Source organism: Poecilia formosa, unplaced genomic scaffold, assembly GCF_000485575.1.
Source record: "Poecilia formosa unplaced genomic scaffold, Poecilia_formosa-5.1.2 Scaffold55, whole genome shotgun sequence".
Classification (NCBI taxonomy): Eukaryota; Metazoa; Chordata; class Actinopteri; order Cyprinodontiformes; family Poeciliidae; genus Poecilia; species Poecilia formosa.
Window position 1 is genome coordinate 324,112 of NW_006799994.1, and position 24,114 is coordinate 348,225.

The following is a 24,114-nucleotide window of genomic DNA, read 5'->3' on the forward strand; positions in this document are numbered from 1 at the left end:
AACACAGTGCAGGGCAGTTGCATCTAGGACACGCCCGGCTCCTCAACTATAAAGAAAAAACATCTGGACGGCATCCAAAGGCGCCACGCATCGGCACACACACAACACACACGCATAAACACGGTGCACACACTCTAATGAAGCCCCGGTAGTGACGGAGAGCAGCAGGGAGCGGCGCGGATCGCCGAAGACGAGCGCCCGTCAAAGAGCGCGGGAAGCCTTGTGTGCGCGTGTGCAGGCGTGTGCGTCTCCGGCGGGATAATTATGGCGCTCCTCGGCAGCTGAGCGTGCCAGCTGTACTGGGAGAAGGAGAAGGAGGCGGTGGGGGCGGAGGAGGACCGGCACAGAGCAGAGAAGGAGCCCAGCACCAGGAGCAATGCAGCGGGGAGCATGCAGATGCATTAGTGGGAATGCTGTATATCTGGATGTGTACATATGGATGGAAATGAGGGAATGTGTCAGCATGCAGATTTCCAGATGAATGTTTATGTTTGTTGGTACAAATCCTGTGCATGTGTGCATATTTGGCATGAAGTATATTGTTTCCTGCCATCCACCATTAGCAGGTTGGCTCAGACGCAAATGATCCGTCTCCCATCCAGGAGGACGAGGAGGGGCAGCGTTGAAAACAAAATCTGATAAATAAGAAGTGAGGATGAAGCACCTTGCCGTTCTCCTTAAACCATGCAGCAGATTTAATAACATAAAGCTGCAGATCATAAAAACCGCCAGAGAACAGAGGCGGCACATCCAGGTGACGAGCACCGCAGGTGAGGCGTTTAATGCTGTGTGGGACAATGTGCATCAGTCGCAGACACCCTGCTACTTTATCCTCCTTTTCTCTGCTTTCAGAGCTTTATTATTGCATTATGTACATGCCCTGAATACTGTTATGGTTAAAAAATGTAAAAGACGCCTCGAGAAGCTGTGAGATCATCTGTTTGCAGATGCAAGAAGATTTAACGCTGGTTCTGATCAGACTATGAATGAGTTCACCATTCAGAAAGAGTAAATCAGACTTTTTATTCAAGCTGCATTATGAATAAGGCTGATGATTTTCTTCTAAAAAAGAGCCAACAACTTTAAAGTTATACTTACACACAGAATAAATCTAATATGTACCTGTTGCGATTTTGACGAATATTTTATGGCAACATTTCCTGCGTGAGCTACCATTTTGTAAAACTGGTTCAAACAAGCTATCAGATACAACAGATGTGGATCAGAAATTAACTAAATGAAAACTAAGAAGCTTTCAGTACAAAGGTGAAAACAAAGTGGCAACTTTTACCTTCACAGGTGAGGTTGTGGTGACTGGCGTGTGTGACTGAGGTTCTTTAATGTTTATTTCAGTCACTGAAGACTGAAATAAACATTTTCTCATTAAATAAATGGTAAGATTTTGTGTTTTTACAGTGAATGGAAACTTGCTGCACTTTACAATGAATGCAATTAAAGAAAAAAAAAAACTTCTATAATTTGTTCAAAACTGTGAAAAAAGAAAAAAAAATAGAAATAGAGTAAATCTATTCACAGTGAAGAATAAGCAAACAGAGGGTAAAAAACGGGGCAGTAAAGGCGAGGGTCTCTCCTTCGCTTTGTCACCTTGTTCACCCAGAGGGGGTTAGAGCAAAGCACCCTGGGAAATCACAGCTACCAGAACACATTGATTTATTCAGGATGAGGTGTGTGTGTAGGCGTGTGTGCGTGTGCATGTGTGTTTGTCAGCAGGCCTTTGTGCTGCAATAAAGAGACATCTGTTTAGAGACAGAAGATAAAAGCCGCAGTCTGCAGCGTTGTTTTAACATTCCTCTCTTCTTCATGACTGCGCTTTCCTCCTCCTGTTTTCTGTTGTGTAATTAAGATAAAATAAAAAATAGGAATATTGGTTATAATTCAGGCTCCGTCACAGCAGGACGGAGGGTCCCGCCTCCTGCTGTGATGGAGGCTGTTTTAAATCAACCACCATGAAGCCGGATCCCACCTGGAAACATCAGCAGGACCACAGCCGGGTTCATGTGATGAATCAGAACTGAGTTTCATGTTTTCACTACAAAGTTCACAGAGGAAATACAAATATGTGGTTTAGATTCGTTATGAGTCTGTCCTGGAGAGAGCAGGAGATATAAGGGAAGGGAGGAAAGAAGGAAAAGAGGAAAGGAAAGCAAAGAATGTAGGGAAGTAGGAAAGGAGGCACGAAGGAAGGGAGGAAGGGAGAAAAGACGGGAGGAAGGAATAAAGGCAGGAAAGAAAGGAGGGAGGAGAGGAAGGAGAAGGAAGGAATGAAGGAAGGAAGAAAAAAAGGAAGGAAAGAAGTACGGATGAAAGCGAATTAAAGAAAGGACAAATGGAAGAGAGGAATGAAGGAAGGAAAGATGGACGGAAAACAGAAAATAAGGAAGGAGAAAAGGAATGAGTTAAGGAAAGAACCGAGGAAGGATGGAAGAGATGAAGGAAGAAAGAAGAGATGAATGGATGGATAGATTTAATTCTGGGCGTTTCCAGACATTTAAATAAATAAACAAACTGCCTCTGAGTCCAGAGTGACGGATCCTCTGCTCTGCAGCTCGACTGCTTCGGTCTGACTCAGCGCTCGGCTCGGTGAGTCACTGTAAGACCCAGACAAACCCCGACCGCTGCAGCTTTCAGGAAGCTGATTTATTCTGCAGATATTTCTGAATGAACTCCAACACGCTTCTCTAATTCCTGCCTCACATGGATTTCATCTTCTCTGCTTTGATGGGATTTTTATCCCTTTATTCTTCCCCTCACATGCTCAAACAGCAGGGAGTCTCCTGAAACATGACGTCAGTGAAGCCAGAGGGGGAAAACATCAGAAACGGAAAACAAACAATGAGACAAAAACTAAACAGCTCACCAGATGATGGAGAGAAACTTTTTAAGGCTTTAATTTAAAGAAAATGTCAAAAACACTGGCTACAATTATTTAAAGGTGACCTGTTGTGCTTTCTTGAATGGGTTAGGAAGGCTCTGTGGCCTATACAAAACATATTTATTACACTTTCTTAGATAAATCATTCTTAGATAATGTAATATCTGTTCAGTTCTGCCAGTTGCTCTCTTTTCAGATTGTTTTAGGGTCTCTGTCACTTTAAATCCAAATGAGCTGCTGCTGGCCACGCCCCCAACTCAATGTTTACACTCGCACGTGAAAATGACTACAAACAGATCCACAACTATACAATCATATATCTTTGAAAAGCAGTAGTAGAGCCTCCTGCACAACCAACAAAACAACTAGGTAACGGGTTGGGCCTGGCAGGGGTTGCTAGGCAACAGCGCAGAGCAAGTAGAATGTCACTTAAGAATTGGGTGGTTATTTGAAACACCAAAAAACATTAACTTATTCCCCCAAAAAACAGCTGAGTGTGTTTTTTAAGTGCTTAGGCTGTTATAGAAGCAGTTGAGATCCAAGTGGAAATATAAAAACATGGAAAACAGGAATTTTGGACAAAAATATTAACTTTTAGTAGTTATCCTCCTGCTTAACACATCTATCTGTGCTTGGACTGGTTTGTAGTTTTTCAGATCAAAACCGCCTTGTCCGGTCACGGTAAGAAATTTTGATGGACGATAAATTGTCCCAGACGTTATCAGGATAAACGATAGTATTGTTGTTTTGAGACCATTTTCAGGCAATGGTGATGGCAAGAACACATTTTCTAAGATCAATACACTTTAAATGCTAATGAACTGTAAGACATTTTAAACATCCAAAGTAAATAAACAAAACAACAGAAACAACAAATAAAATTAATTCTGAAGTCCCTCTAAGAAAAACTGTTGCTAGTTGAGACCAAAGTACCAGAGTGAAGACTTCTGGCGTCTAGTTTTTGGTTGAAAGAGAAAAAGAAAAGAGAAAAACAACAGAGCCTATTTTAATTCATCATGCACTTAATTGATTTATTGATTAAATGCTTATTATGTTAGGCCTATGTCCGCCATCACTAATTACTCTACTAATCAACTTCTGAACCACCACATTGATAAACTAATAAAGAAATAAGTCCCACAGCAGCTTCCTCCATGTGTGTGAGCTCCTCTGGTTTCTGTTTTTCAGTCTGGCACCACCTCTCCGTCTCTCTGCTGGTCCAAACAAGGTGACCCTGAATCACCGGATGCGCGGCTGTGCGCGCGCCGCACCGCAGCGCGCTGCAGATCCGCTTTGTGTGCGGACGTGCGCGTGTCCGGTCCCAGTAATTAACACCAGCCACTAATGAAGTCCAGCTGCTCGGCGAGAGGACGGAGCGCGAGCCAAAAGCTGCCAGAGATCGCTCTCGTCCTCCCCCGTCTCCCTCCATCCTTCTCTTTATCCATCTCCATCCATCCGATCATGCCGCGTCGCTCTCTCTTTCCTCATTCTTAACTATTGATCGGCTTTCACCTGCACTCTCCTTCGTCTGCATCTGTTTGTTTGCCTCTCCTGTTGTTTTTCACTCAGTTGGTTTGCAATCACAACAAACTCCTCCAGTTTATTCACTGATTTCAGGATAATTCGACTCTGGTGGATCTAGAGCGACTGTGTGAAGGTAAAGGTTCTCCATCTTTCAGTGTCAAACGATTCAATTCCAATTTTTAGGGTCACAATTTTTAATTCAGAAACTAATTATTCTGTTCTGTTTAAATTCTGTGACTGACTGACAAGTAAACCTGTTGCTATAAGCAATTAATCACATGATCATTTAAAATGAGCTCAGTATTTTCCATTCTGATTATTTATAGTTTTGAAGGTAAATTTGGTTTACAGAGAGATCATAATCAATTTTATTCATGGTTTCGATTGTGTGGAGTTATTTTGTGGTTATTTAATATATCTTCCAGTGTTGTGTTTTGTTCAGTTGGCAGATTATTTAACTTATAACAAGACAATTTTTCTGTATTATGAGTGAAAGAATCTGCCAGTGGAACAAGTACTTTTAAACTAACCTTTAAGGAATTATTGACATAAAACAAGCTTGTATAACTTGCTGAAAAGTTACTTGTTTCATTTTATTTTAAGAGTAATTGCACTAAAAACTAGATCAAAAATAATTGGCATGACTTGGTGTTTTTGCAGCGAACTTTTAGATTACTTTTGTTTATTGTTTTGCTGCATAAATGACTTTAAATTGACAATTAATTTAAATTAAAAGTCACCTCCCCCCAACATGGAAACAAACAACCAGAGGATCATCATATTTTAAGGATTTGCACTTGTTTGTAGAAACACGTCCTGCATGATGAGGATGTGGAAATCAAACACCTTGTGATCCATTTTCTGTCTAAGGCTGCATTCACACTGCAGCCTGAAGTGAGCCAAATCAGACCTTTTTAAACTTAATGTATCTGATCTTTTCATGACTGTTTGAACAGATTTTTTGATTGGATATGTGATCCTAAATTAGATACAGATCTGATATTTTCAAATCTGACCTGAATCTGAATGGCCAGGTCGCATTCATCCGACCTGACCGTCACTGATACTCGACAAACTTTTCTGTGTCCTGAGGCGAACAAGCAGGAAGAAAAACAACAGCCATGGTGGACCATAACAAGGATTAAGTTGTTAATGTGCCGGCTCCGGTTGGACAACTTTAAAATCATAAGATCCCTGCAAACACAGAGCATTTCTTCTTCTTCTTCTTCCTTTTTATCGTGGTTGGTAAAACACTGAGCACGCTCCCTATGTGTGACATTATTGCGCCCTCTACTGCGCAATAAGTAGAGGGCGTTTGCAGTTCACACTGGAGATCACATACAGGTCGCATATATTTGGACATGTGAACGATTTCACAAAAACAAAGAAATCGGATTTGGGTCACTTCAAGCTGCATTGTGAACGTAGCCTTAGAAAGCGTTTTCTGCTCAAAGTCACAACTTTGTTCCATTGCTGCAGCGGTCTGTAGCGAACCCACACACCACAGCCACTCGGCACCAGCTGTGACAGATGCGGCTGTCACGGGAGAAAATGAATTCAGAATAGTTAGTGAATTAAGCAGGGAGTTAATTGTTGCTTGGCCCCTGTTTATGAAGCGCAGAAAGGCAAAGCGCCTTGTTTTTCTTCTGACAATTAGCCAGCAGAGATGGAGAGGAACTGTGTGTGTGTGTGTGTGTGTGTGTGTGTGTGTGTGTGTGTGTGTGTGTGTGTGAGTGTCCTGTTCTCTTTAGCAGCTGGTGCAGCCACACCTGGACGAGCTGAAGAGAGTGGGACACAGAGAGAGAGAGAGAGAGTGTTTCATATCTGGACTTTCTCTGTATGATGAACAGAGCAACAGAAGAAGATTTAAAGAAACTCATAATTTCTTAAAAACATATATCCTTAAGTTAAGATCGCTGATGCTGCACATACAAACATCCCGAGGAGGGAAAAAAGCACACGCTGATTGTTATTTCGTGTTAGGAATGCTGATCCTGGTTGGGTCTCTCCCAGTCCATTTGTCAGCGTGTCCTATTAGGTTTCCAAACAGCTTGTAATGACTGGTAATAAACTGCAGAAGAAGAGGAAGGTAAATCAAGCGAGGAGACGACAAAATGAGCTCTCCGGGGGACCACCATCCTCCGAGCCTTCAAAACACAAACACACAGACGGGGGGGGAAAAAAAAGAAGCTCCAAACGATTCTGTTCCCGGATTCAAACGCAGCCGATCCTGCCAACAGCGCCAGTTATCGTACAGGTCACAGTCTGACAGATGTACAGGAATTCATTACGGAAATTTGTGTTTGGTTCATCAGATCTTTATTCCAGCAATGCTTCTTGGAAATAAATTTGTTTATTTGCTCTCAAATGACATTTGTGAGGAAAATGAGGCTCAATTTGAGCATAAAATGCTTATTAAAGCCTCCCTGTCAATGCTAAACAGCTTATTCTGCTACTGAATTGGTTAATCTGGACAAAAAGAGATATAATTTAACAGTTTCTACATTAACACACAGTGCCTGCAGTAACGTTTGGGAGAACTGTACAGCTAAGCCTGTTGCAATCAGTTAATCACATGATAAATTAACATGAGTTTGATCATTTACCTTCTAATTATTAATATTTTTTGAAAGGCAATTTTGCTTACAGAGACTTCATGCTTTGTTTTATCTATGGTTTTGATTGTGTGTGGTATTTATTTCTTCTTTATTTTTTGTTTTTCATTACAAAATTAAAGTTTGAGAGGGAACATCTTTGCTACTCCTGTAAAGTAAAAATCAATAACACTCAAAACTGTTATTAACAGCCAAAACACTAATATTGTATAAGCAAATTACTGTTAATAATTGTAGGCATATTAGAAGAGTTGGGTAGTAACTATTTACACTTACTTGTGTAACTTTTTTTTTTAAATATATACTTTGCTATACTGTACTTTTTGCTTTTGCTTCAGTAATTTTATTTTAAAGTATTTCTACGGTTACTTGAGTAAAATTTCTGGATTTTCTACCCATTGAATGAAAAACAAACAGGTTTTAACCAAGAATTCATCAGACACAGACACACACCTACAGTTTTTGTTTAAGTTTCATAAGTTTTTTATTCGAAGAAACTGATTTGGAAAATTTGTATTTTGCCTTATTTTGTTATTTTTTGTTACTTATATGAATTATGGTCATTTTATTCTGAAAATACCAAAAATTTCCACTTAACTTTATATTTTGATCCATCTAATTATATATTTTTTAAAGATTAAATGATTGATAATTTGATCAGTTACTCAGTACTTGAGTAGACTTTATACCAAGTACTTTTACTCTTTCTTGAGTAATTTCTTGGACGGCTACGTTTTACTTTTATTTGAGTAAAAATATGTTGAAGTAGTTCTATTCTTTCGTGAGTATAATTTTTGGGTTTTCTAACCATCTCTGTATATTGGATGCATAGTGTCGCCCAGGAATGATGAAGCATCTGGTGTTGATATGTTAGTATGGGGGCCCTGAATTAAAATCTGCCTACGGCCCCAAAAAGGCTTTGACTGGCCCTGAACTTATGTTTCTACTAACACTTTGTTTTCTTGCCATTGACAGGAATTTAATTATTGTTTATCTGTTTCTGTCTTAGTTTTGTGCTGTTTCTTTTTGCTTTCAGAATTGTGTTTTTTTTTCTTTTTTGACCAAATTAAATCAACTTTTAGAACAATGTGATGCCAACGATGACATGAATTTGGTTTGTAAGATAATTTCATCTTCTTGTTCGATTTAATTGACTGAAGATCCTTGGTTTGCTTCTCCATCCAGCCCTCCCTGCTCCCCTGTTTTTCTCCGTTCCTCCAGTCCCCTGCCCCTCCATCATCACTCCCTCCTTCCCTCTGGTGTCACAGCTCGCTGGCTCCAGGTGGTGAGGGAGGAAGGGATGCAGGGAAGGATGGATGGAGGGAGGGATGAAGACAGGAGGAGGGGGTGGCCGTCATCTGTTCCCGTGTTCATACCATCAGAGTGCGACCCAACACCCTGCCTCAGTCTGTTTTATTAACATTAATATTAATACTGGCCTCAGTCACATCTTACCCTGCAAAAATACAAGCAAAACAACTGATTTTCTTACTATTTTGTAAGTCTGTTTAAGGAAGAAGTTTTTTAGACCAAAACTATATTTATTTATTTATTTATTTATGTGTTTTCAAACATCCCAGAATGACCCAATTTGGACTTGTTTTGGTTCTGGTCGTTTGGAGATTAAATGTGTTGAAAAACTTCAGACACAACAATGAACTAAAAATTAAAGTTTCAAATGTGATGCGTTTGTTTTCTGATCACGATGGGATTGTTGCTTTCAAAAAAAAAAAGTGCTAGTTTCATTTAGGCTTGTCAGAATAAACAATAAATCAATTAATTGCATGATAAATTAAAACGAGCCTAGTTGTTTTCTTGATTTTTTCTACCAAAACCAAGAAGACAAAAGTCTTCAGTCTGGACCACTTGATAAATCTGGTCCATTTTTTGAAGGGCAATTTTGTTTAGCGAGGTTTGAAAATTCATTTTATTTGAAGTTTCTGTTGTTTTGTTAATTTGTTTTGGATATTTAAAATGTCTTCCAGTTCCAGTGTTAAATGTTCATTAGATTTTAAAGTTTGTTGATCATTGAGAATGTGTTCTTGCATTATTATGCCATGATAAATATATCACATGAAAGCTGCCTAAAACAAGAATATCGCTTATTCCATTTTTCATCAATATTAAGAAATTATTTGTCTGAAAGAGTTTCTATATGTGTCTGAAAAGTTACTTTTAAGTTAGTTTTGTCTTATCTCAAGTGTAATAAGATATTTACATTTGAAAATAAACAAAAAAATTTGGTAGATTTTTGTGTTTTTGCTTCCAGATCCCGTCCATGTGGAGATGCAACCAGTGGTTTCCCTTCTGTCAGTGGTCATAATGTTACGCCTGTAAATCTAGGAAACCAGCTGACTCCTCCCTCTGCCCCCACAGACAGGCTGAGTTATGCTGCGTTTGTTTCTGCTGCAGAGTCTGATCTTCCACACCAACAGCAGAGCAGCCACCGTCTTATTAGCTGGAGTGCAGCAGGGCAGAAACGAGAAGCCATGTTTGTAGCTGGTGGCCAACACACACACACACACTCATACATGAGTGGGCCTTAAACCACATTATCCACCTCCACTGACTCTAAAAGCTTCTTATTCGCCTCATTAAGTCTTCAGTGACACAAAGTAAGCAGACCAAAGCCGCATCAACGTACGTACCGATAGGTGTGTGCACTTAGCGGCGCGCACAGACACACATCGGCTCAGCCACCACCCGCGGGACCGCTGCTTAGACAGCACACCGACATTAGCAGTCGGGCGCATCACAGATTTGACTGGAGGCTAATAGAAAGCGAAAAAATGCAACCTCCAGGTACAAAACAAAAAAGCAAACAGAGATGATTCGATGCCTGATAAAGTCGGACTCCAGGGTCGCAGAGCAGCTGATTCTCAGGAGGCTGTTTGGGGTTTTAGACAGAAATTTGCTCCGTTACTCCAAAAGTGAACGTCAGAAACATATGAGGAATGTGAGTTCCAGTTATTATTGTGCACTGATCTAAATAGGTAAGTAAAACTCATGCTGAGGACACATCATTAGCCACCACAGTCCATGGGGAGCACTTAGATACAGGTGAGTGGCCACTCGATACCTCCAAGGCAGCTGTGTGCACGTGTGTGTGTGTGGGTGTGTGTGTGTGCGTGTATGAAGGACAATGGAGCATGCAGCCAGCAGCAGGGATCGGGTAAATGGGGAGGTGAGGGGAGTTAAGTGTGCAAGATGTGTCACATTAAAATCTCTGTCTCTTTAAAACAATTTCAGGATGTATTCTGCAGGAATCTGCTGACTGCACACCATGCAATCTGGATTTTACGACAATCTGGATTTTATCTGAGTTTCTTTTTAATAGTTTGTGCTCCTCATTCCTTTGCATTTTCTTTCCAAGCAGTGGATCAGAACTGAAGTTCTCCAGGATTTCTGAGCTGTTTCTATTAGGGATGCAAGTTATCAATTAATGAGTTAATCTGAAGTTGATTTGTCTTATCTATCGATTAGCAATTATTTGATAAGCAGCCATTTTCTGGAAAACCTGAGTTTTGTCTTGCAAAAACAAAATTCTCACCAAATAATTTTTGGTATAGTTTCTACTGCAAATATCTTGGTGCATTTAAAGTAAGACAAAATGAGATTGCAAATAACTTTTTACCAAGATATAGGAGCTTGTTTTAGGTCAATAGTCCCTTAATATTGATGAAAAAGTTCCATTGGCAGGTTATTTCACTGAGAGGAAGGGAAAAATGTCTTGTTAAAAGTTCAATAATCTGACAGTGGAACTTTTTCATTAATATTAAGGAATTATTGGCTTAAAATAAATTCCCACATCTTCCTGAAAAGTTTATTGTAAGTTATTTTTGCTTTATTTCAAGTGTATTAAGATCTTGTTCTAGAAACTAGATCAAAAATACTTAGTGAGATTTTTGTTTTTGCAAGACAAAACTCAAATTTGTGTTTTTGCAGTGAAAAGAGTTGACTGTATTACCCTAACAAAAAAGAATAAACAGTTTATAATATGTTGGATAAAATAAAAAAAATAAAAAAAACCTTGTGAAACTGAAGGAGCTTGTTGAGTGTTTATATTGCTAAACAAAACCACACAAAGTGCATTTTGCATCCCACACCGGACTCTGTTTGGACCTTTTTTTCTTTCCCATTCTGGTATGGCCCCACCATCTTTGTTTCTGTATCAACTGGCTCTGCTTAGAGATTGCCAGCTGCGCCCTCCTCTGGGTGGAGGCCAAACTGCAACACTGAAATAAGATCTAAGCGGATGTTATTAGTGAAACGATCAAATTCTAATCTGATAAACCATAAGTGACAATTAATCATAAGTTAATTTATTGTTTGCATCCCTAGTTTCATGGATTTGTCTGCTTGGTATGAAAATGTAAAGAAGAAATAAAGGTGTGGTAAAATTTTCTGCATTTTCTTTATAGGAGGGTAATGTTCATGGTGATGAGCAGGCAGAGAGACAGCAGCGCTGCCTCGCTCACAGAGTGAGCTAATAGACAGAAAGCGGACAAACCTTGCTGACAGGTGGGCTCGTCTATGGCCATCCAAGGTGGGGATGGGGGAGAACGGAGGAGAGAATGACCAGGATTAGTAAAATGTGCTGTGAATGAGGTGGGAGGGGAGAGGAGGAAGCAGTGTTACAGACAACGCAGCTCACCAGTCAATCAGGGAAAACATTTTTCATCGTTACGCTGAAGAAAATAAACAAAACTAACACACTGCTGGTCATGTTTTGTTATTCTTTTGTTGGCTTTAGGGTGAAATGTGTGTTTCTTGAGTCTTCAGAGCTACTTTTTTGTATTTATTCATGCAGAAATCAAAGTATTTTTTCAAACAAAAGCAAAATGATCCAGGCTTTCTAGTTTTAATTTACTCCTTGTTTATCTGGGACATAAACGAGAGAATCAGAATAACAACTGTTAGCCTATTATTAAGTGTTTAAAGCCTGTTAAATAGAAGCTTCCAATCAAGTTTACAAAATGTTTTACAAATTCTCCGTAGATGTTAAATAAAGTCAGGCTGTGGGTCTTTGGTTCGGGTTTTGGGTCTGATCTCAGATGATTTTGATCTGAGGTTAGGTGATTCCTACAGCAAAACTAGCTGAAATCCAACATTACTGATTATAAGAACCAATAAGGGAATAATAAATGTAAAAAACAGATTAAAAAAAATGGTTTCATGGATAAAGTGAACATCTCATTTTGAGCAACGGAACTGTTCTGTTTGTGCTTCTAAATGTGTCGTTTTCATGCTGTGAAATCTTAACCGAGGTGATTAACAAAGCATTAGCGGCCGCATGCAACATTTCAAACCTGCTGTTGACGACTTTATTTAAGGGAAATGCATGTGTTCAGTGCATCATTTCAAACAGCTTCTGACACAACAAGGCTTTAAAAACCAACAGCCCATTTTCGCTTCCTGACTGTCGTCCAGGAAACAGAAACAACGCACATTCGGTGATCCGTCTCACCGCCTCACACCGTCACACAGGGAGGGAACTACTTCATGATGTGCAGCTGCACAGCAGAAAACAATAAAGGCTGCCAGAAATCACTGCGACACAGTCCGGAGAGACGAAGGAACAAATATACATGTTCATACGGTGACAGGGAGAGGTGAGAGGAGAGAGGAGAACGAAACATATCAGCGCGCTGTGTCGCTACCCCAAAAGAAAATCTATCAAATTTAGGAGAGCAGATGATGAAACTGTTACAGCTGCTGCTCTGGAAAATTAGCTGATCTGTTTCAGCAGCTGCAATATGCAAAAGAATAAAAAAAACTGCATGTCTCGTTCATTTTCACAGACTACGTCCATCAATGTCTGTAGAGCACCTTCGTCTTCTCCTCTTCCTCTCATCCAGTAAAGTCCAGGAACCGCTCGGTCGTCCAGAACCCAAACAAACCCAACCGTTCATGATTTATAATTATTACTGCTGCAGCTATAACTGCACTGAAAAACACAAAATTTCAAAGTATTTCTGATCTGGTTTCTAGTGAAAATCTCTCAGGACACTTGAAGACAAAACTAACTTTTCAGGAGGAAATGGGAGCTTATTTTAAGTCAATAATTCCTTAATATTGATGAAAAAGTTCTATTTATAAGACAAATAATTTTCCAGTGGAACCAGACAGCTTTTCCCAAATACAAGTTATAGTAATATGGGTAGATTACTACTGGTAGATTATTTCCTATAGTTCTTTTTCATCAATATTAAAGAATTATTGACTTAAAACAAGCTTTTATTTATGGTTGAAAAGTAACTTATAAGTTAGTTTTGTCTTAATTCAAGTGAACTAAGATATTTGCACTAAAAACTAGATACAAATACTTGGTAAGATTTTGTTTTTGCAGTGTAAACATGTTCTACTGTTTATTGTAGCCATAAATGCAGAGAAATGCCTCGTTGTTTGTTTGCTAATGATAATTAAATAGATGTTTGCTGCAAACAAGAAGAAGTATATTCCACAGATTTCCAAAAGTGTAATTGAAACCTGATTTAGCTGCAGGTAGAAATTACTTTCTCGATCCAAGAAGTCCAGAGTGAACAAGTGTAGAAACACAGGAAGAAGCAAAGTGTCTCAGAAAAGAACAAAAAAAATTAATTGAAACTTTTATAATAAAAACTTGGTTCAGGAACAGATTTTTTTTGCTCATTTTGCTGCTTTCAACCTTCCTGCCTCCTTCCCCTCCTGTGGCTGAGCGGCTCTTCTCTCCTGGTTTCGGAGCAAAGGCCTCATGGTGCTTTAATTAACATCGGAGCCGGAGGTAGGGAGAACACACACGGGGCGTGACGGTCCAATCAGGGGGAATCTGAACTGGGAACCAGCAGCAATTTAAGGACCCCACTTTGAAGATGAAGTGAGATCAGTGTGTGGGCCCTTGATCATCAGAATAATTCAGAATAAATATAACACTGAGCAAAAGTTTTAAACCACCTTCCGTTTCTTTTTTTTTCCTGTTTCATTCAGGAAACCCGGAAGAACAAAAGATCAGGAAAAGTTTACAGGAAAACCGTTCGGATCAGATGGAAAAAAGAAAAAACTGAGAGACGATTAAAAACTTTTACACAGAAGCACAAGGTATTAGAGTTATCAGAAAATTATATATAAAAGTTATTTGAGGTATTGTTGACATAATAAAGGAGATTTTAGCCTAAGTAAATGTTTGTGATCCATAAGCAAAATTAGATTTCTGCCTCTAAATAATTCTTCTATTTCAATTTTTGAGTAGGATGATGATGAGAAAAGTAGAATAATACATTACATTTGTGTCAAATCAAAGTTCAAATACATCTAGTTCATCAAAAAATATGGATTGGAGAATTAAAATATAATCTTTTATTATTCATGTTGATTGGATATTATTGAGACAGATTTTTGGGATGCAGTTACTTTCCAGGGTCACTTACAAAATGGACTTTTTGCATCTAAAAGACGTCTTTATTATTTTTTGTTTTTTAGAGACATGGTGACGAGTAAAATGGAGGAGAATAAATCTAGAAATAAATTAGTTGGTCAAAAAAGTGAATAAGGGAATAAAAATAAGTTCTGATATTCATCCTCTATGATTTGTGTCACTTAGTTGGTTGTGATGGTGTAACTAAAAGAACCATGAGGAGGTAGATGTAAGGCTGGAACAGGGGAGGCGTTAACCAAATATTTTTTAAAATAGTGACTGAAGGCCAGCAGTCATTTTGACAAACTGTAATTCACACACCTGACTAGACTCCATGCATCTCGCTACCTGGGAGCTAACAGCACGTTATGGAGGCTTTGGAGCAGCTAAACCGCTGCTGCAGGATAGAACAGAAAACCTGCAGAACAAGAAACTCATCTTTCAGAGAGTTTTACCGACTCCTGATCACTTCAGTTGGAGAAATGTTCCCCGATTTCAAAACTGCAGATTCTCTGTTCAGTTTGTTGTATATTAATTAAACCGAATGAAAATTAAATACTGCTGAATATGTTATTATTTCAAAAATTGATACATAAAAAGAGATTATGACAATGATTTATGACAGAAATTTTTCACTGAGCGAGAAAAAATTGAGGCGAATCGGTAAAGCAGAATAATGAGCAGAACTGGACCAGATCAGAAACATTCCCACCATGAAGTTGTTGCATCTTCTGCACCATTATACCAGCATACAAACATAAACACACACAGCATTCCTGCCAAGCTGGTGAACCAATTAACTTTTAACTGCATAAAAATAATGTGTCTGAAAGGAAAATACCAAAATTGCATTGTTTGCATCAAGAGCTGAATATTTAGACCTATATAAACAGTCTGTAGCTTTGCTCTGAATTATCCTCCTGAAATCCCAGACTAAAAGACATCCCAGCTATCTGAAGATGGTCTGAAGCTTACTAGATGTTTTCTGGTATTTCTACATCATAACTTACTTTTTTAACCTTTTGACCCTTAGTTAGTTTTGTGTTGTAAATGAAGCTGCACATTAATTTCTGCTCATAACATCAACTAAAAGTTCCTTGCAGCCGAGAGAACAAAAGGACTTGATAATTAACGTCTTCCTCTTTCAGGTTTAATAATTCCCTTCATTAGCATTTCCAGGTCAAACACAGTTTTCCTCCTCACCCAGAAAGTAGCAGGAAAGCACCTGAAACAGGACTTCAGGAATTAGGAAGCATCTCAGCAAAGTAATGCTACAAAAAGACTGACAAGCATTTTCAGTAACAGAGGTTCTGTTTATTTATATATAAAATCCATCCACCCAGCCATGATAATGGGGTCATGAACATTTTGACAATAATAAGTCACACCTTAGAAAAGCTTTCAACCAAAAATGGTTTCTAACACTACATGTTATTAACTTTTGTGCCCAAAGTTATTTTTTGTTGTTAAAAACAAATATGGCAGCAGCAGATCTTCCTCTGTCTCGTCTTCAGGACCAACTAACGTTAACTTTTACTGAGTTTCAGTTCCCGTCTTTTTCTGTAATTCGAATAAGCTCCAAAAAGAACTGGTTCACCAACAGCTTTTTACTATTCATAGCAATACTGCAGCAATTATGGGAGACCTGATAATACCTAAAATCCCATCTGGTGTGTGTGTGTGTGTGTGTGTGTGTGTGTGTGAAGTAAGAGGTTCTGCAGCTGCATCAGAGCCGACTTGGAAAACTCAGACACACACACTCGCAGCCCCTCGGAGTGCATCAGCGCCTCTACCTGTCAGGTGTGTGTGCATGAGTTTGCGTGTGCGTGTCTGTGTGTGTGTAGGGTGGGCGAGCAGAGCATTTTTTCCTCCAGAACAACTCGAGAGTCCACCTCGTTAATCTCCATGACGACAGGGATGCTAAGGCAGCAAATTAGTGGTGAGCAGAGAAAAAAATAATAAGAGTCCCGCAGGAGGTTTCTAACAGAACATCCAAGCCACAAGGAAGGTTTTAGCTTAACTTGTGCTGCTCGGCAACAATGAGAGCAAAACTTTAGAGCCTTTTCCCACAATTAATCAAGTCTCTGAAAGTCTGTGCACTTATATTGCTTAATGCAAACGCAACCTAGGCAACAAATAAACACAACAACCGAGGAACAAATCAACTCCTATTAGCATCTGAGGTGAAAACATCAACAATTTCAACCTCTCAGAAGGTAGAAGATGAACAGCAGCTCCATCGCACAACCAACAAATGACAAATAGCCAGTTTGTCTGTTCTGAACATGTATGAGTGTGTTTCATGTGCTTTCAGGGGAAAATATTCGCATTGGAGCGCCACAGAACCAACACGGAGATGACGCAACGCCAGAACACACACGTTAAAAAGAAAGCAGTTTTACTCACCGATCATGTGATTAGCCACGTGGATCTGGATCTCTCTTTCCGTCTCAAACGTCATTTGGCATTTAATACACTGGTAGGTCTTTTTCTAGAATAGAAAACACAAAAGACACCAATCAAAATGAGTCACATTTCTGCAACAAGGTGGTTCAAAGTGCTTACAGTTTTACAATTATGAAACAAGCGATAAACATGACATTCAGTCAAATGTCATCAAAATCACCAAGCAATAATGCATCAAACATGTTGATCAGTGATCCAATTAGGCAACTGTAACCAGGCGGGTTTTAGTCTTGATTTAAAGGAAGACGGTGTTTCGGCTGGTTAACAGTTTTCTGGTAGTTTGGTCCAGATTTCAGGTGTAAATCTTGAACAAAGATTTGTCCAAACATTTGAGTGACTGGTTTTTGCGCTCCGATGAGGTGGTTTTTCGAACACTTGTTGCACATCACACGAATCATGTGATCAACAAGCAGAAGTTACTGCTGGCGGAAAAGACGAAGAAAAGATCACAGGAAGTGGTAGGAGGATTATGACTTATCGTGTGAACCAACGTATTCACGTGTGATTTTTATTGCATTTCTTATTTAATGGAAAAACCACAACTGCAAAATTATTACCGGAATATTGATACAATTTTGCACACATCTATAATGAGAATGCAGCTAATCCAACTAAAGATAAACACATGGACGACTTAGTTTCTCTAGATCTTGCTGTGACATTAGTCCTTTAATCCTGGAAATGTTCTTCAGATGATAGAAGGCCGTCTTTGCAACTGTCTTTATGTGACTCTGAATGTTCAGGTCAGAGTTCATCACAACAACCAGATTTCAGCCCGATCTCTAGTTTCTAACTGTGATGACTGAAGCTGAAAACAAAACATAGCAGCTAACCAAGATCATAATAAAACAAGGTAATAACTCTGCGTTTTGCCCCTGTTTTGGTTGTAATTGTTTTGATAAAAGTTTTGGGGGAAAAAGCAATGTTTCAGATGCTCAACAGCTGCAGAAACAGCGAGAAATAAAGAATAATAATAATAATGTAATGAAAACATTTAGGAAAGATGACTGAACAAAAGAGAGAAAGAAAGATGCAGAAAATCCAGGATGAGTCACAGAAATGAGAGCTGAGGAGCAGCTCTGCTTATCCATTCACTGCACACAGCGATCACTCATGCACAAACACATACAAAATACACAAAGGCCCCACTTCCACTTTCCCTCTGCTGCTTCACTCTGCTACAGTCACTACACACACACACACACACACACTCAGAAAATCCTACTTTGTCTGCTTTGTGCTGTTAGACTAAGCAGAAACAAAGGTGTAGGTAAGACAGGGAGTCCCTGGGAACTGACACACACACACACACACACACACACACACACACACACACACACACACACACTCAGAAACACAGCGGCAGGTCCCGGGGAGCCTGACTGTCAATATCAAGTAGAGTGAACAGCTCCCACAATGCAGCAGCACAGCCCAGCCGCAGGAGCCGCTGGGGCCCGGCTGACACACACAACGCCGTGCGCACACACATCCGCTGCGGGAACACACAGCAACGCCCGACACAAACACAAACTGTCTGCCGCTCTCCCAGAAACGTCTCCATCTGCTGACTCCTGCTCACGTATCAAACACTGAACGGGAGGGATTCTGCTGAGAGGTTACCGGCAACAAACATCTTACCAGCAGAGGATGAGGATCAAAGGAGAAAAAAGAAGATTTTTGACTTTTTTCTCCAAATTCTGACTTTAATCTCTCAATTATTGCTATTTTTCTCAGAAATGTGACCCTTTTTTTTTCCAGAATTCTGATTGCAAGTTCAGAATAATGATTTTTTTTCTGTCATTTTTACCTTAATCTCAGAATTATGAGAAGAAAGACCAGAATTCTAACTGTAATTCTCCACAGTTTCCGTCTCACCTTGGGTGCAGGCGAAGCCTCGGCCTTCTTTCCCGCTGCGCTGGTTTCGGGGCTGACCTCAGGGTGATCCGTCTGGACGTGACTCTCCAGATCCTCGACGCTTTCAAACTTCACGCCACACTCCGGACACCTCAGCCCGGTCAGGGCCTTGTCTGCTGGAGTGTCCCCCGGCGTCACTGCTCCTCCGCTCTGGCTGGGACTCTGGCCGTTCGTCCCCCTGAGTGGATTAAACATCATATTATAACATGAAAAATGGCGGTACTTAGCAAAACAGACGTAAGAATGCTAATCTGATGAAAGATATGGTGACATGTCTGCAGGAAGAGTTTGAGAGAAAACCGTAAAACCTACTTTAATGACGCATATATTTTCTCAAAACAGATACTCATGCGTACGTTTTGATGCATAAAGTATTTCTCTAGAGTGAAATTTGTACGAACAGCAGCATTTTGTTTGTGAAAAATCAGTAAAGTGTCAGTGACTAGAGGGCGCACTGTCAGGTGAAGAATTCCCTCATTACACTGTAAAACTGAAAACCCTCCAAAATCTGATAAAACTGAAATAGCGATTTTAGAAAAACCGTAGGAGATATCAAAAAGCCGAATCATTTCAAGATAGACTAACATCTTGTGACTAGCGTAAAACTCGAATGGAGTTTCTAGGTTGAAGTAGGCAGAAGTAGTAGCTTGTGAAACGGCACAAAGTTTTTGCTAAATTTTGTGAAATTCCAAAGAACTTCAGTGCATTTCAGTTGAGCCAAAATTTGCATGAAAGTTGAAATAGTACAAAAAGTATAAAAGATGAAAATACAAAAAAATACATGAGAATTCTCCAGAAAAAGCTGAACATTTCGACATATAAATAGTTGAAATCAGTTGAAGTATGAAGAACTGATTATGCACAGAAAATCGTACAGAAGACGGAATAACAATCAAGAGAAATAAAATCTTAAGAAGTGAGAATGCTTGAATTCTCATTTGATTTATAGTTAAACTGGGTTGGTGATCTCCCTTCCTACCTGCTCATGCAGCTGGCACACAGGCCGTAAGGCAGCCCGTTGACGTCCAGCTTCACCAGATCCCCTTTATTCTTGAATTCCTTCAAGCAGAAGGCGCATTTGTAGAGCTTGTGCGGCTGCAGCTGCCCGTTGGGGGACGAGGAGGCTGAGCCGTTGCCTGCGCCCACTCCGCCGTTGCCGCCTCCGGCTCCCCCCAGCGCCGAGCCAGAGGAAAGCTTCTGCATGTGGAAGGTGCCGTGGATCTTCAGCTCCAGCGTTGACGTGACGGTCTGCATGCAGACGACGCAGCGGAAGCCGGTGAGCGAGTTGCGAAGGTCGGGGTGCATCTGGCAGTGCTCTATGAACTCCTCCTCGCTCTGCAGGGGCATCTTGCAGATCCGACAGGTTCCTGTGTCCAGGCTTTTACTGTGGGTCACCTGGAGGAAGAGTGACCCACAGCATGCAGACAGAAGGTCAGAAAACAGAAACTATTATTAGATTGGAGAAATCCAGGGCTGGAAGCTTTCACACTGCACTGAGTCAAACAAACCCAACTAATTGTAAACATGTTCCCATCCTTGCCTGTGGGGGCGCTGCACCAAGAAGGAAACAACAGAAACCTCTGAAGAAGACACTGAGAGCAGCGTCCTTCTTCAGAAAACATAAGTGGCGTCAGATTTTAATGATTGTAGGATTTCTCGTTTGTCATTTCTCCCGCTATCGTTGGACTCTTGTGTTTGTTTTGGTTGGACAGTACAGGGCTGGTGTGAATGCAGCCTAAAACATGACTGGCCAATCTGATGGGAAAGTCATCAGACACTTCATCCAGTCTGAAATGTCATTAATAATAATATGTATCCATCTCAAAAATTCACCCACTAAATAAAACCTTTAAAAAGTTAGTATGAGGAAAATAAACAGCTTAGAGCTGGTACTGCAACCTCTCAGCATTCTTCAATAAGGAAACAAACGTTTACTGGACTGAAACACAGACCCAGAGCTGCAGATCAGTTTGTACCTTGTGTTCAGTGAGAGTCAGCAGAGACGGGAAGCGCTCCCCACATATGGGACACATGTAGTGTTTGGCGGGGCCGCGGTGCGTCTGAGCGTGCTCACGCAGCCCGCTCTCAGAGAAGAACGTCCTGGAGCACACGTTGCACTTGTGGTTCCCTTTGATGAAATCTGCCTTCTTCTTCCTGGAACCTGGAAAACAGAAAGAAACAAAAAAAATAATAAAAATCTGATCCTGTACAAACAATATATATCGCACTAAACACAAGATCAATATCAGTAGACAACACATGAGGGAGAATAAGCAAAAATTTCACTGAAGGTTGGTAGAATCAACTAACTCTCATTCTCCTTGGTTACCTAGCAACTCAGTCCTTTTTTGGTTGCCTAGCAACAATGTGTGGCGTGACTGGCGCAGCAGCACTTTAAGATTCCGTCATGAAAATAAAAGAAAACAACGATGCAGTGTGAAAACGATGGATAATAAAGGAAAAGTTACGCCACCAGTTAGGCTGCATTTCAGATATTTAAAACAAAAAATGAACCAGTAATTATCAATATGGACTCATATGAAATGATTCAAGGATATTTCTTCTCCAATTTTTTGTAAAAATAACATTTTTACAAAAAATAACATTTTTACAAAAGATTTTAATTGCATTTATTGGTTGAAGGCTTAAGAATCTGTTTTGACTTGATGAGGTGAACTCAGGGAAGAACAATTGTAGAAACTGCAACAAAGTGGAAATTTTTTTTAGCTATTTCTAAAAAATAAAAAAAACTGTCTTAATACACGGGAAAGCTAACTTACATTTCTCATCTAATGAATCACTGACTTCAATCAAGCTCCTATATCTTGTTGAAAAGTCACTTTTAAGTTCTATTTTAAGAATATTGAGACTTTCACTACAAACTAAGCCAAAATGACTTTGTAGCATTTTACATTTCGTCCAGCCCTCCCACCTGGACGGCAGCTTTACCTGCGTCGTCTTCTCCCGGCCGGATGTTGTGGTCCCGCAGCCGGTGGTTCTGCAGCAGCGACTCCATGGTGTATGCCGCGCCGCAGATGTCGCAGGCGTACATGGGCTCGGAGTTGTCCAGCTCCTCTTCTCCGCCGCTCGCCTCATGACTGTTGGCCGTGTCGCCTGCCTGCGACGACCCCCCGCCCCCAACCACCCCGCCCTTCAGCAGGATGTTCTGCAGGTCGGCCTGTTCGGCGGCCGCCACCGTCGCTCTCTCTGCTGCTGCCGCCGCGCCGCTTCCTGCTCCTCCCCGCTTGGAGGTCTGAGCCAGGCCGTTGGGCGTCCCGTTCTGACTCCCACTGCTGCCGGTGCCACCGCCGTTGCTGCCGTCGAAGATACAGTGCTTCTCCCGCAGGTGTCTCTCGAGCAGCGAGATGGCGTGGAAAGCTTTGCCGCAGAAGCGACAGGTGAACTTCTTGCTGTGGGTGGTGATGTGACACTGGAGCTCCACTTCTGTTCCGAACGTTTCCCCACAGAAGATGCACTTCCGAGGCTTCAGCCCTGCAGGAAGAAACACCTCGTTAACGTCAAAACTATGATTACTGTGCGCTGTTATGCTTTTTCTCTCCTCTCAGCCCATGATAGGAAAGATTTCAGAATCCAGAATGCTTAAAAAGTGACCTGTTACGCTTCCTTGAACAGGTTAGGACAGGTCTATGGTCTATGCAAAACATGTTCATTTTAATTTTTGTACAAAATTATTCTTAGATAATGAGATTTTATTCTACTTGGTTCTGCATATTCTGAGCTGTTTTAGGGCGTCTGTCACTTTAAATCCAAATAAGCTGCTGCTGGTTATGCCGCCAAACTCAATGTTTACATTCACATGTGAAAATGGCTGCAGACAGATGTGCAATTATGTAACCGTACATCTTTGAAAAGCAGAAGTGGAGCCTCCAGCACAACCAACAAGAATGCATCAAGTGGTTTCTGGATGATAAGTCAACAACAAAACACGTCTTTTCCAGCAGCCATTGTACATCGGTAAAACCAGCGGACCAAGCATGCTGGAGCTCTGCTTGGGTTGCTAAGTAACGTGCAGAACTCTACTGGGGTTGATAGGTAACGGACCAGCGCCTGTCAAATGTGACTTGATAATATGTAGTTTTTTGAAACTGATCATTTTCCAGACACCAAAAAACATTAACTTATTCCCAAAAAATGTAACTGCCAGTAACAGAAGTCACTTTGGCTTAATATAGGAAATGTCTTGTTCCTCTAGCAGGTTATTTCAATTACTTTTTTTTATCAATATTAAGGAACTATTGACTTAAAACAAACTCCTATATTGTGCAGAAAAGTTACTTGTAAGTTAGTTTTGTCTTATTTCAAGTGTAATAAGATATTTTCACTAGAAACTAGAGGAAAAACACTTGGTTGCGGCGCTGGAAGGTTGAACAACCAAGGTCTTTAAATAAATCTAACCGCCTCACACTGCCCTCTACTTCACACCTACTCGCCATTTCGGCTCCTTTAGCGGCCAAAGGTAGTAACTTTAACCGCTTTTGATGGATCAGATGGTAGAAATCCCAGTTTTTGTCTTCTTAAGGGGTTGAAAATGAAAATATGGCCAAAGATACTAAAGTAAGTGTGAGAGTCAAAGCAAAACAGAGAAAATGTGTAGAGAGATATGAGTGTACCTGCGAGTCCTCCAGGGAGGCCTGACCTTTGACCCAGGTGGTTATGTTTGACATGGAGCTGAAGGTCTGCCTCCTTTCTAAAGTCCCAGGCACAGGCTGTGCAGCGAAACAGCTTCTTCTCGTTGCTGTGCTTCACAGCCAAATGCACCTGGAAGGCAGGGGGACATAAATCCATGGGTTTTCATTTTAAATTTCCACTTTTCCTTAATCTATTTTCCACCTTTTCATCAAATTTTGAAACATAAATACAAAAGTTGTGCAGCAGACTTACAGAGGAAAGGATTTTATTGCTGGACACTTAAGAAATCCAGTATGAAACTTAGATTAAATGCTTCTCTGGACTTTTCCAGACTGTTTTCCTCAACATGCAATGGTTTAGTTAATTAGTTTATTTAAAATAGGGACAACGTGCAAAAAACACTAATAAAAGATGCTTTGTCTCAGATTTAGTTTAGCTTGTTTCCATCTTTAGTCCCTGACCAGGTGAGTGAATAAAACATTATCATGAGACACACAATGAAAGTCCCTATAAACCCTAGATATAACCAATGTACAAAGCCATAAAATTACAACAATATCAATAGTACAGACTCTAGTAAAACTCAAGTTGGCAGCAGTGTAACATTGATGGATGCAAGCTGTCGTTAAAAACTAAAGAAGACAACAAACTTTTTCACG

General features: G+C 40.4%; 1 protein-coding gene across 4 annotated transcripts in view; it reads right to left on the reverse strand.

The window, feature by feature from the left end:
- The window catches only part of znf423 (zinc finger protein 423), a 181,448-nt gene that overhangs the window by 71,670 nt on the left and 85,664 nt on the right, over positions 1-24,114 (reverse strand). For 2 of the 4 annotated variants that reach the window (XM_016672048.1, XM_016672047.1), the window contains 7 exons: positions 23,437-23,584; positions 21,755-22,297; positions 20,782-20,966; positions 19,785-20,200; positions 18,767-18,983; positions 16,832-16,916; positions 11,543-11,563 (listed from right to left, as the gene is read on the reverse strand). In XM_016672048.1, the coding sequence (XP_016527534.1) occupies positions 11,543-11,563; positions 16,832-16,916; positions 18,767-18,983; positions 19,785-20,200; positions 20,782-20,966; positions 21,755-22,297; positions 23,437-23,584 (1,615 nt within the window). The remainder of the gene's footprint in view (positions 1-11,542; positions 11,564-16,831; positions 16,917-18,766; positions 18,984-19,784; positions 20,201-20,781; positions 20,967-21,754; positions 22,298-23,436; positions 23,585-24,114) is intronic. The other 2 variants (XM_007553161.2, XM_016672049.1) reach the window with 1 other exon arrangement.